The sequence below is a fragment of the Branchiostoma lanceolatum genome, chromosome 2 (genome assembly GCF_035083965.1).
Source record: "Branchiostoma lanceolatum isolate klBraLanc5 chromosome 2, klBraLanc5.hap2, whole genome shotgun sequence".
NCBI classification, from domain to species: Eukaryota; Metazoa; Chordata; class Leptocardii; order Amphioxiformes; family Branchiostomatidae; genus Branchiostoma; species Branchiostoma lanceolatum.
Window position 1 is genome coordinate 1,452,949 of NC_089723.1, and position 13,081 is coordinate 1,466,029.

Here is a 13,081-nt window from a genome sequence, read left to right on the forward strand (position 1 = left end):
GCACTTCTAGTCAGGAGCTGCTTGAAAGCAGCATCATGCTTCACATCAATTGAGGATGACTGCTGTCATGACATCCACAAAACACATTTCATTTCTACTTTCTATTCCTCATCTTGCTCACTCAGATTTATGAAACCTTTAGATAGCAGTAATTCTGTCTGTCACCTTGATCAATGCTGCAAACTCAGTCCTTCATCCAGTCACTGACGAAAGACAGTGGCTGAAACGTCTGATCTTTTTATCCAGTTGCTTGAGTAACTGTTATTTGGCGTAACTCTTAGATAAGTGGACCAGAGATGATGCGTACAGGAAATAACATGCCATGGTCTAGTGGTTAACCATCCTATTTCTGGGCCACGAAGTCAAGAGTTCAAACCTTGTTGTACTTGGCAGTCAGGGTTCTGTATTCTGAGTTACATAAGTTGCTGGTAGTGATTTCAGTTCTTTATTGGGAACTTTAAAAAAAAGGAAATTAAAATTGGTGCTACACCTGTATGGTAGAGCAGAGGCACGTCTTGTTGGGACATGCCTCAAATTAGACAGTACCTTGCTAGGGTTGTTTCTATACTTACCAACTCCAAGACTGGTGTGTTATGCTGTCTGGTGTTTTTTAATGTTTATGTGATACAAAAGTGCTCAAAAGGAGTCTGTACTGCAATGCTTTTAAAACTCTGTGATTTTCATCCATAGATCCCCTTAGGTCAGACAGTCAAGGTACATTTTACTGAGGGGGGGACATGTTTCGGAAATAGTCTACAGCCAGAGAAAGTTGACATAACCGGAGGGACCTTGAAGTTGTTTTCCGTCTGCCAAACGTTTATTGGTACAAACGTTGAATCAAAGCGAGCGACGTTTACGACAACAGCTTTTCATGGCCAGCGAGGAATTACTCCTGTTTTGTAAACAAAGGCGCCGTGAACTGTAGTCCTTGGCGGCACGGTGGGTGGGGTTAGTCTCTACCAGACTAACTACGCTGGCTATAGGGAGAACATTTGCCGGGGGACTTTGGCCATGGAGGGTAACATTTGCAGCCGCAGCCAGGGTTGCAATATTGGACCCTCTCTCCATAGCCGAGTCCCTTCATACAATTGACTCTATTTGGCCAATTTCTACTCTTTTCCCAGCGACCCGCAGAGGCTGGTAGAGCCTAGGGTGGGGTAAAGGTAAAGGTAAAGCGGTAGAACCTCAGACTGAGGATGAAGCATGACCATGATGACGCTTTTTCGTCAGCTAGAAGTGCAATGTGGCTTTTCGCTAGGGCTCGTACATTTGGGCCAGCATATCGGGTCACTCCTACTCTTCTCGATAAGTGTGTTGGGTTCTTTTACCTGCAGAGGTTTGACGCTTATGCTCGAAGCTCCCTCATACACGGGGCCGTCGGCTTTATGTCACCATCTGAAATGACGAATGCAATCCCTTTCATACAGCATGATAAAAATAATGTTTTTATTGGTCAGAAATTACCCGTGCAATGGCAGTCTTTCTAGTGCTGAATTGGTGCAGGGTTTACAATCACATAATACACATGGGCAACAGATACATATTTGCTCCACAGTTGCATTTTGTGAAACCGTCGCAACGGTCTGGGCAGCTGCCATTCGGCGCCAGCAGGTGACCCCAATACAACCTTCCCCAACCAAAGTCAGGTACCCATTTTTATACCAGGCTGGAGTGAGGAAAGTCGTGTTAAGTACCTTTCCCAAGTGCGCAACATCAGTGGCATGTGAGAGGATTCAAACCCAGGACGGTCCTCAGGGTTTTGGCCTAATTAAACACCCTAACAGTTAAGCCAACATGATGCCACAATTCTACAATAGACATGTCATGTTTCAATTTACTCCATGACTGAACAATATTAATTTCATAATATATATCGGTCCCCCGAAAGTGCGAAATGGAACGAAATGGCTTCCTGTTCCCGTCTACTGTGAATGTTACAACGTTACTTATATTTCGCTATCTACAGGTATTTCATTTCATAATGTTACATATGTTTTAGTTTGTTCCATTTCGTTCCATTTCGCACTTTTGGGGGACCCATATATATGTATTTTCCTGTATGGGGTTTTAGATACTTCTTTGTCCGCAGTTGCTGGTTGTACAACATGGCTAAACTCCATTGACTCTAGACAGAAATGTCCAGTGGGAGGTCTGTGTTAGTGCGTGGGACAGTTTGGGTAGCGGTTGATTGAATGTCACGGACAGGACGACCTCGTGTGGCGACCCCATTCCTGGCATTCTCATCACCAACACTTTTGGCACATGACAACCGAACATGAAATATGGGGATAACTACATTCTGCAGCCTGCCAATGGATAGAACCCATACGTGTATACTGACCCTGACCTCTTGATGTAGCAACCATTATAGACGTTTTTTTATCATTTGTATACAGTCAATAGTTTTCATGTACATCACATAGCCTCTACCAGGCCCCGCGGGATGGCTGGAAACATTGTATAAATTGGCCTAATAGAGTTAATAGTATGCCAAGGGAGTTGGCTACGGAGAGAGGGTCCAATATGCCATCCACGATCCTCTTTCAGAGCGGCAAACTGTACCCCTATAGCAGACTAACTCCTCTTTCATGTTTTTCTGTCTATTTGGCCAATTTCTACTCTTTCCAGCCACCTCTGGAGCCTGGTAGAGGCTATACATCACACACACTCACTCACTATCCGGTTTAACGTCTTCTTTAAAATGTATTTAGAATATTGTTATAGCTCGTTATGCTGTCCATGTCAAAAATTCCATTGTAATGTCTTGTCTTTGTCACTAGTTGCTAGTTGGGCAGCCCTGGCCTGTGTGTGTTCTGAACAGCCAAACCAATAAATAGAATAATAGAACCTGAGGTTTTAGAACTTGTAGAAAAACTACACCAGAAAGGGTACTAAAACTTGTCAATCAATCAATCAATCAAATCAATCGTTCGCAGGCATCAGTGTCTGATGCATGGCGGCTGCAGACATGCACAGGGCTCGCCAGGCTGGTTTGCTCTCGGCATAGACCCTCCAGTCGGTTCTGGTGATCCCCAGCCCCTGGAGCGTGTTGAAGATCTGGTCTTCCCATCTTCCTCTAGGGCGACCTCTAAAACTTGTGAGGCACTAAAAATTGTGAAATAGTCGCTATGATTTTATGTTCGGATAGCGACATTCTGCACAGACAGACAGACAGGACTCTGGTGCCTGCCAATGGATCAGGAACCTCAGGTTTTGGAACTTGTAGAAAAACTACATCTGAGAAGCGGTACTAAAAATCGTGAGGCACGAAAGATGGTGAATTATAGTCGCTGTGATTTTATGTCCATAAAAATCTGCTCTTAAATTGCCTAATACAATATACACTAAAGGCAACCAAAGCAATATTAGGGACCAAGAAATGGAAATAAAAAATGCTGAAATCTTTCTTGTAGTGACACTTACTAACACTGTCTAGCACATTCGTGTAATAACTTAACACTTTGAGCATCTTAAAATCGTAAAAAAACATGACATACGATGATTCCCTTAGTTTCGTGAGCCTACAAAAGCCCGGCGACAACTTTCAGTGAATTCTCACATTACAACTAAGACATATTTTTGCATCATGGACTTCGCTATACATTGTGATAGTGTTGTTAGAACTAATCATGTATAGAAATGATTAAATTGATTGACTTTCAAAATCCGATTTTCGGGGCCTTATATTGATTTGGTTTCCTTTAAAATTGTATTTTGTCTGGTATTTGGCAGTCAGTGAGATAAATCATGTACATGACAACCCAGACTGGGATATGGGTGGTAAAGTGCAGACAGGATCGGAACATTCCATCAGATAGAGGGGGAGGGGCAGGTCTAATCCCTCCGGAACAATGTTAGTTTGACTTCTTTCAGCAAAACTGTCAATAAACATGAACATGTTTAGGGAAAGATGGTTACAACTTTTTATACAACAGAGGCCGAGAATAAAGAAGACATACCAAACCGCATACCTAGTGTCATGTATAAATATATTTTCAGTCTAGTATGTGTGATAAAAATGGCATAAATCATGTTATACAAATGCTCGAGCAGTATTTTTGGACCGATACATAAATCTCTGCCCTTTATTTAGCCACGGTGGCCATATTGCACCCAGTCTGCACAGGACAAGTGGGGGGGTCAAGGGGTGATACAATAAAACAGGCCAGCTCTGATGGGAAAATCTTCTAACAATTTACTAAACATTTACAGAACTAGAATTGTCTTACATTTTGAGCAGGGACTGGCTTGTGCAAGAACGCCCCCTAGCACGCCTTTGTTGAAGGACAGACAAATGTGTAAAAGATAAAATTGACAAATATTTCTTTTGCTTTTTCAAATTGTATGTTTTATTGTGTGTTATGTACATGATTACATAGCTTTTATAATGAACTTATTGTACATTTTAAAATAAAGTACAAGTTTTAAGCCATGGCCAGCTTTTTTAAAAGCAATTAAGTTAAGTGCCGTAACTTCAAAATTGCTTTCCCCAATCTGCCTTTCTGCTATTAAAAGAGTACTCCTTTCCCAAAATTACAATTTTTCATAGACTCAACAGCCCTTGAGTGACTTTCTTTGGCAGATTCTACTTTAATAACAAAACAGGAAAAGACATTTCACACTCATAAACGTAGACAAAACGCCAGCTTTTTTTAAAAGCTTTTTTTTCACTTCTAACATTACATCATTCAAAGATGATAGAGGACAAAGGTCATCCTTCAATCAGGTTTATTAAACCTTTGAATACTTCAATTCTCATTTAGAATATAGAATTAAACTTTATTGACACAACAAAAGTATGGGAACTTTTGTAAGTTCTTCTACAACAGTATTGAAACACAAATACAATGATTTAAACATTGTAATTACAAGGTATAAGAGTATATCAATATTATTATATTATTATTAATATATAATAAGATTATTAATCTACTTTAGCCGATTTTATACTTACTTTGTAACCTGTTCTTTTACATGTATCTATATTATTTGCAATTAGCCTTCGGGCAGGAATTTGTTATAAACTTGTCAATTATTACATGTACCTTCATGAAGAATGGAGGTATAGTTTTTACTCTGTTTGGACGTGTGTGTGTGTGTGCAAATATTCGTGGATTGCGATCATAATTCTTTGGTACATTGCAAGTTGGTAGGTGTTGTGAACCCGATGGTGAAAGTTGATTTTTGCCTCCTGGTGGCCGGCCTTGGTACTGCAGCAGGACTTCTATTTTTTGTGTCATCGATCCTGGACATGCTGTGGTCTTGATTTATTGTTGTTTTTGTTGATTTATTGTTTTTGTTTATCCAGCTCCGCAGAAGTGCGAGTTGAACTGCCGAGCGAAGGGCTACCGTTTCTACGCGCGTCTCTCGCTCTCGGTGACGGACGGAACACCGTGCAGCCCCGGGTCACCTGATGTGTGCATCGGCGGGCAGTGCAAGGTAACGCAACAACCTTTTTAAAACTCCAATACAAATTGCATGCAATTTTTACTTAACACAAACTGCATGTTGTACAATTGAGGTGCGAATATCATTTCATACAAAATTGTAAATTATTCTAAAATGGGCTCCAGATTACTGTGACCATTTTATATGAGTTCCTTGATTGGTCGCTATAGACAGGTTTGACTGTTCAAACTTTGTTGAAAGCTTTGGAGAAGCGCTTGGGGAGCAAGGAGTAACTTGTAAGCGCTTTGGCGTGTGGTCTTCTGCTGTTCTCTGTAAAAACTTTATGTAGAAGTAAGTATACCGTAGTACAAACATGTACATTTGTACATGGTTGTGCATGTGAGCAGAAAATGTATAATTCCAGCATCATAGCATGATTATGCATGTTCAGCTGTAGTGGAGGAGAGAAAGGTAGGTGTATTAGTGTTGGTGTTTAAATGCTCACTGCAACCTCTGCTCTTTTCTGCGAATAGTGGTACATGGTGGTACCATATGCTTGTACCTTGTACAGTGTAGGTACTGCATAGCATACCGCTGGGGTCAGTGGTATCAGTACCATGGTATTGTAGACTGTTGCTGGTGTCACATGTTTCCTGACTATGTGGTACATACAAGGACTGCTGTAGTAGTACCACAATATTTAGTACTGAGTCCTTTCAATGGCGCAATGATATTGTTTCTCAGGAAAAGAGGCCCTGGGGAAGAAACAGCCCCTTCTTCTACTTTGTGAGTTGCTTGGTAACATTTTTGTTGGGTTGGCTTCAAGGCAGCGACGGTGTTAGATTTTAGAGAGGAAACTCTTCCCACTTCAGGTGATGGAGGTGAAATTAAGGTGAATGATGAACGCACCTGTTTAAAAGCCCCCCTAGCCCCCCCCTCCAATTCTTAATGTCAGAGTAGGATATAGATCCCTCCCTGTGTCTTGAAACTCTTTTCTTTACCAGTGAAGGTTTCTAATCTTTCGGTGACTTTGGAGTTTATCAAATTCTTTGTGGATGAAAGTATTATCCTGGCTGTGATATGCTTCACTTGGTCATTGAATTGTTTGGATTTCCTGAACATACCCGTATTGCTTTTTGCTCGCTTAGATTATTCTTTAGACTTTTATGTACCTCCACATATTGTGTCGTTTTTGCTCCCTTTGTACAACTTTGCGTTGTTTCAACGCTCAAAAACAACACAATGTATCTGCTTGGAGATTTTGCTCCCTTTTTACAGCTTTGCGTTGTTTCAACACTAAAAAAAAACACAGTGTATCTGCTTGGAGATTCTCTCTTGTCCTCTGTGCACCCTTTCTGTACTTCGAAAGGTCTAGTTCAGAAAGATGTCATGGTGTAATTGTTTCAGTGAGAACACGTCTTGATTAAGATAATATCTAACCTTAAGGTTTATCACTTTCTTGTGAATGTCTTCCCGAATTTGAAGTAACCGCCATGAGTACACGAGGTCAAGTATTCCGCCCATAAAGAACATGGGAAGCACATGTTGAGGTGATTTTTAGTGACAAATAAGTGAAAACATCTGACCATTATCTTTTGCACTGACCTTATGCAGGGTTTAATGCTGCTTTTGTTGCTTGTACTAGTAGACTGTAACAACGAGAAAAGTGGGAAATGTTGTCCTGTAGGTACATGGCGCGCGGGCAGGCGGTAATGCAACCCTGCTACTTGGCCATATGGATTGCGGAGTTTGATCCTGGGTTCATCCCAAGCTCGGACATGTTGTAAGGGATGGGTCCCCCGAAAGTGCGAAATGGAACGAAATGGAACGAAATGGAACGAAATGGAACGAAATGGAACGAAATGGAACGAAATGGAACGAAATGGAACGAAATGGAACGAAATGGAACGAATGTAACGAATGTAACATTATGAAATGAAATACCAGGAGATAGCGAAATATAAGGAACGTTGTAACATTCACAGTAGACGGGAACAGGAAGTAAATGCATAATATAATGTGTTTTATTTCTTGGATCTGTTTGATAATAGTAAATACAACGTTTTTGCCCCGTTTGTGTGGCTAGATTCTTCCCTGAAAATGGGAGCGCCGTGTGGAAAGAGATCCACCGCTCTTCCTTTGTGTTTACCAACGATCTGCAAGTGAACAGCTGAAAATAGCAGGGAAAACAAGCAAACGGAACTGAGTATCGAAGTAAGGACTAGATTATACAGAAGTTGGTGGTAACATTGCATCTTATAATTCACCAAGAGAGCATGAGGCAAGCGTAATTTTATTATTTATACAGCGTGTTTGCGTGTTGCAAATGGAGCCCCGCATGCAAATGAACCGCCAATGTTGCCAGCGCATCGGAACTGTGCACGTGGGCCGGCGTGCTACCGACAGGTTGAATCAAACTCCGACTTCCAAGTTTTATTTACAAACGGTTTTAGTCCATAACTAATACGTAGCTGCATATCTCCGCAACAACGATTTTCATACAACCAATTGTTCGGCTGGTCGGCTGTCGGAGAATGGACCCTTCCGTTAATGATATGCAAATGCGGCTCTGCGCTGTGCCACCAATGTGACATTTCACACTCCATTCAATCACGGACATGGACTGAGAACTACCTCTGAAGACATTTCTGCTTCCTTGTTCACGACAAAATAAAGGGAGGGTGTGAACGAGCAGGACATGTATTTCACAGTCCACACAACACGCAAACACGCTGTATAAATAATGAAATTACGCTTGCCTCATGCCCTCTTGGTGAATTATGAGATGCAATGTTACCACCAACTTCTGTATAATCTAGTCCTTTCTTCGATACTCAGTTCCGTTTGCTGGTTGTCCCTGCTATTTTCAGCAGGTCATTTGCAGATAGTTGGTAAAATCAAGGAAGAGCGGCCGAGCTCTTTCCACGCGGCGCTCCCATTTTCAGGGAAGAATCTAGCCACACAAACGCGGCAAAAACGTTGTATTTACTATTATCAAACAGATTCAAGAAATAAAACACGTTATATTATGTATTTACTTCCTGTTCCCGTCTACTGTGAATGTTACAACGTTCCTTATATTTCGCTATCTCCTGGTATTTCATTTCATAATGTTACATATGTTTTAGTTCGTTCCATTTCGTTCCATTTCGTTCCATTTCGTTCCATTTCGTTCCATTTCGTTCCATTTCGTTCCATTTCGTTCCATTTCGTTCCATTTCGTTCCATTTCGTTCCATTTCGTTCCATTTCGCACTTTCGGGGGACCGTAAGGGATTGCATTTGTCATTTCTGATGATGACATAAAGCCGGCGGTCCTGTGTAAGAGGGAGCTTCAGGCATAAGCCTCAGGGGTCAAACCTCTGCACGTAAAAGAACCCAACACACTTATGAATCATTGCATTTGTTATTTCGGATGGTGACGTAAAGCCAGCGGTCCTGCGTACATGTATGAGGGAGCTTCAGGTGTAAGCCTCAAGCGTCAAACCTCTGCACGTAAAAGATCCCAACACACTTATCAATCAAGAAGAGTAGGGGTGACCCAATGTGCTTGGCTACTGTAATTTACTTTACCTTCACGATAGCAAAATTTCACGATGTAAGGAAAATAGACATTTTCACAGAACTTTAACTTCATGGTGATGCCAAGTGATTTACAAAACAGATGTGTGAAGGAATCATAAATAATAACAACAGGTTTTTCACTGTGATGATAAGTTCACGGTACAGAGGTGACCGTGAAAACAGTAAACATAACGTTACAGTGAAAGAAACAAGAATCACAGTACATTGTATGCGAGCCGTAGCGAAGCCTCAGTTCACTACTACTACATGTACATGTAGCTAGTTGAAAAAGCAATCCTCCCACACCATTATTGATGTATAGGGCGGTGGCCATCTCCGTTTCATAGCCCTGGGCCACACTGTGGTGCAATCACTGTAGCAGGGGGCTAGTCCACTGGCAGTGGAGTGTGTTTAACTTCCATACTGTTTCAGAAGTATGTACCATTTGTATAAAGTCTTTGGTATGACTCAATGCGCCTCTTGTCCAGAGGTGTCCTACCAGGGGCTTGAACCCCAGTCCTTCTGGTCCAAGTAATATGCTTCACCTCAATTGTGGATGACTGCTTTACCTTTTAAGTTGTTGAGTCTGCAGTCGTGTAGTTTTGATTCACAGTAAAAGCCGTGCTGAGAGAAGACTGAGATGGAATGTTATCAAAATGTTGTATTGGTCCAGAGATGGCCAGGCGCCAATACTTACATTTGTAAGGGTCGTTTTAAGGTCTCACATCATGTGAATACATGTACCTGTGCCAATCAGAGGACCAATGTTTTTGAAAGAAGAAGTCATTAGAGCCCTTATCCCCACCAATTCAAGCAGTATTGCAGTTTTGCTGAAGGAGATGCAGTACTGAGTGTGTTCTCTAGAGGTCTCTGCTGCACAGTCTGCTTGTGTGATGAAGACCATGTAACTGGGTCAGACTGTGGTTCAGTCTCTCCACCTGAAGAGTCGATGAAGCCCCCGTCACAAATAAGAAATTCAGCTCAAATGTGTTGGCAAGCTTCAAATGTGCATTTTCAGCCGAAGTGCGGCCGACGTCCTGTCGATTACGCGGGCTTCGGGCGATTTTTAGCAATAAAAGTTGGCCCAAATATTGGCCTTTTTTCAGGTTAGTCGATACTGACTTCGTCCATGTTCAAGAGATAGTACCATCTTATGGGGGATTTTTAGTTTTTAGTGTTCGACGGACGTAGCTCGAGATTTTCATTGGAAAATATGGTCGACGCTCGGGCGATTTTGAAATTCGGCGAGCTTCGGGCGATCTACAAATTCGGCCGATGCTCGCATGAATTGTGACGCCGGCTTGACCAGTTCAGATTCAGTACAGACGCACCATGTCCCTGTGAAGCTGGTGTTACGCGGAAGGATGGTTACCTGTATTCGATATCAGTCCATTAGCAAGGGATTCATCCTCCTCTATGTAGGATGTACATTTGTATAACTTCGGAAGTTAACCCTCTTTTGTTCATTCATTCATTCATTCATTCATTCATTCATTCATTCATTCATTCATTCATTCATTCATTCATTCATTCATTATTTCATTCATTATTTCATTCATTTGTTTGCTAATTCTTCTTCTTCTTATTCCTCCCATAGGAGAGCATAGCACATTTAAAATATAACAGTATTGATACATATTTAGAAGACAAAAACATATTTACAAATCTCACAGTATATGCCATCCGTCACATCTATTTGTCTAAGCCTGTGGCACTCGTTGTTCTACTATAGTGTTCGATTTCACTTAAGTCTCTACTCCGCTCACCGGGAATAATTTTTCAACGGCTTATAGGTTGTCATCACAAATAATCACATGGTCATCAGCCCTATCCGCGTAGCTTAATCACACTTCAGTAAAATATAACAGTGTTGATACATCTATAGAAGACAAAACATATTTACACATCTCATGGTATGTGACGTCTGACAAATCGATATGTCAAAGCTTGTGTTACTTGTTGTTCTTCTGTAGTGGTCGATTCACTTCTGTCTCTTCTCCTTCTTTTCTTCTTCCTTTCTCTTCTGTCTTCTTATCTCATCAGAAACAACAACATCTTTGCTCACCGCCTACCCCCAGCCTGTATAACACTGTTCAGCTGCTTACCTGACACCTCCCCACAATATTTGCCCAACATGTCTTTCCCCCTGCCAACACCAGCCACTTGGCCGCACCATTAACAAACCGCCGCAGGCCCCGGCATCTGTGGACTGGTAGGAACGGCCCTGAGCAACTGTCACAGGCTGGGAAGGAAAGGATATCACTGTCCATGAGCTTTGCCTGTATTGTTACACGTTAGAAATTGTTCCAATGATTGTAAAAGGTCATGATCCCATACTATACATATAGAATACAACACGGGGTATTCCGTATCACCCGAGGTACCAGCCCGACTGCGGGTCGGATTGCCTGACGGCCCACCTGAGAAAACACACATTTCAATGGGGAATGCACCAGAAGTTGAGAGAGTTTTGTGTCCTCTGACAATAAATTTTAACAACATTGATTCCAACCTTCGAATCCGGTATTTGAATTTTCGACGGCGGCACAGGATATCACTGTCCATGAGCTTTGCCTCTATTGTTACACGTTAGAAATAGTGATATAACTTAGAACCCCGTGTGATACAAAAAATTATCACACGGTTCAGAACACCCGTATCGAACGTTTTCGCGGCCCAGGTATGACATAAACTCTTGTATCAGGTAGATTAGCCGTATAGAACTGTAGTTAAGTACCAGTAGATGCCGTACTTTGTACCTTGTACAATTGTGGTGCAATGAATTTATCTGTATTATGCACAATGTACCCTGAGCACATGGCAAGCCTGTAGGCTTGTTCATGAGAATGTCTTGGTAGCAACTGTTTAGGTTGGGAAGGAAAGGACAGCTACTGTTCTGGAAAGAGCTTTCCTGGTAGTGGTGGTGTTGCTATGTATTACATATCCTGAGCACACCGCAAGTTTGTGATGGGACATGTGTGGTACCAACTGTCAAGGATTGAAAAGAAAATTTAAGGACCGCTCTGCAGGAAAATGCTTTGCCCATATCAATTGTGTTTACATGTATTATATGTCCAGAACACAATATGGTGGGAATGGCGTGTTAGCAACACTGTCTTGTCAAAGTTTGGAAAGGACAATGTAGCATGTGTGTTGAAGGAATTTCAAAGAGCTTTCTTGGCAATATTCATCATTACAAGTACTACATTTTATATATATATTTGCGGAGGAGACAGAAGATACCTGGGAGCTATAAGAGCAGGGGTTCATCTAAATCAGGAAAGAGGGGCACTGTGCCCTCTTGTTTCAGCCCAGCGCCCCTTGTTGAATTCAGATTTTAGCTTAATATCCAGCCTTCACTCAGCAATTAATTCTTCCATAAATACATAGAATTCCCTCCCTTGCCTGTGTGTGCTCCCCCTTATTCAATTTTTGTAGAAAAACCCCTGAAAAGGTTTCGATACCAGGCTTGGATGATCATGAGGTGTCCAAAAATTAACTTTTTTCCAAGCACTGTTGTAGAGTGCAACTCATCTAGTATGGTGTGGCGACCTCACTAGCTAGCTTGCATACACGTAACACACCAGTTTGGCAGGCATGCAACGGCAGCTGGTTATATCATCTACCAACCTGTCACCTAACCTTTGCACATCGAACTCCAGGCCCTGTCATACCAAATTTTGCACATCTAACTCTAGGCCTTGTTCAAAGCAGCTGCTATAGCTAGTGAGGCCGTTCTACATTTGGTGTAGATGAGCTGCTCTCAATCTTAGCCTGGTGTTCAAGCCTATTATAGCTCCCAGGTTACTTCACCAGGTTTGTACTGAACAGCATATCCGGACAGATTTATTTGATCCACTCACACCGGGATGGACCCCTACTCTTTCCGATACATGTTCATGTTAAGTTTTCAAGGCCATCAGCTTGTGTGAGATTCGTAACAAGGACTAAACGCTAAGGCCACTCCAATTTAATTTCTTGAAAACAGAATCTCAGAGGAAAGTTTGTACTTTGGTGCACACAGTTTCAGGGAGTGAACAGGGTCAGGTGCAAGATTTCACTCCTGCAGCCTTCTGTTTTTATGATTTTTTGTGTGAAAAAAAAAATCTGTTAACCAAGAAATTAAATTG

The 13,081-nt window shown here is 41.8% G+C and overlaps 1 protein-coding gene across 5 annotated transcripts in view; it reads left to right on the top strand.

The window, feature by feature from the left end:
• Positions 1-13,081, top strand: part of LOC136427157 (thrombospondin type-1 domain-containing protein 4-like) — a 146,512-nt gene that overhangs the window by 26,199 nt on the left and 107,232 nt on the right. For 4 of the 5 annotated variants that reach the window (XM_066415917.1, XM_066415918.1, XM_066415921.1 and 1 more), the window contains exons 6-7: positions 5,309-5,439; positions 6,133-6,174. In XM_066415917.1, coding sequence (XP_066272014.1) covers positions 5,309-5,439; positions 6,133-6,174 — 173 coding nt within the window. The remainder of the gene's footprint in view (positions 1-5,308; positions 5,440-6,132; positions 6,175-13,081) is intronic. The other variant, XM_066415919.1, reaches the window with a different exon arrangement.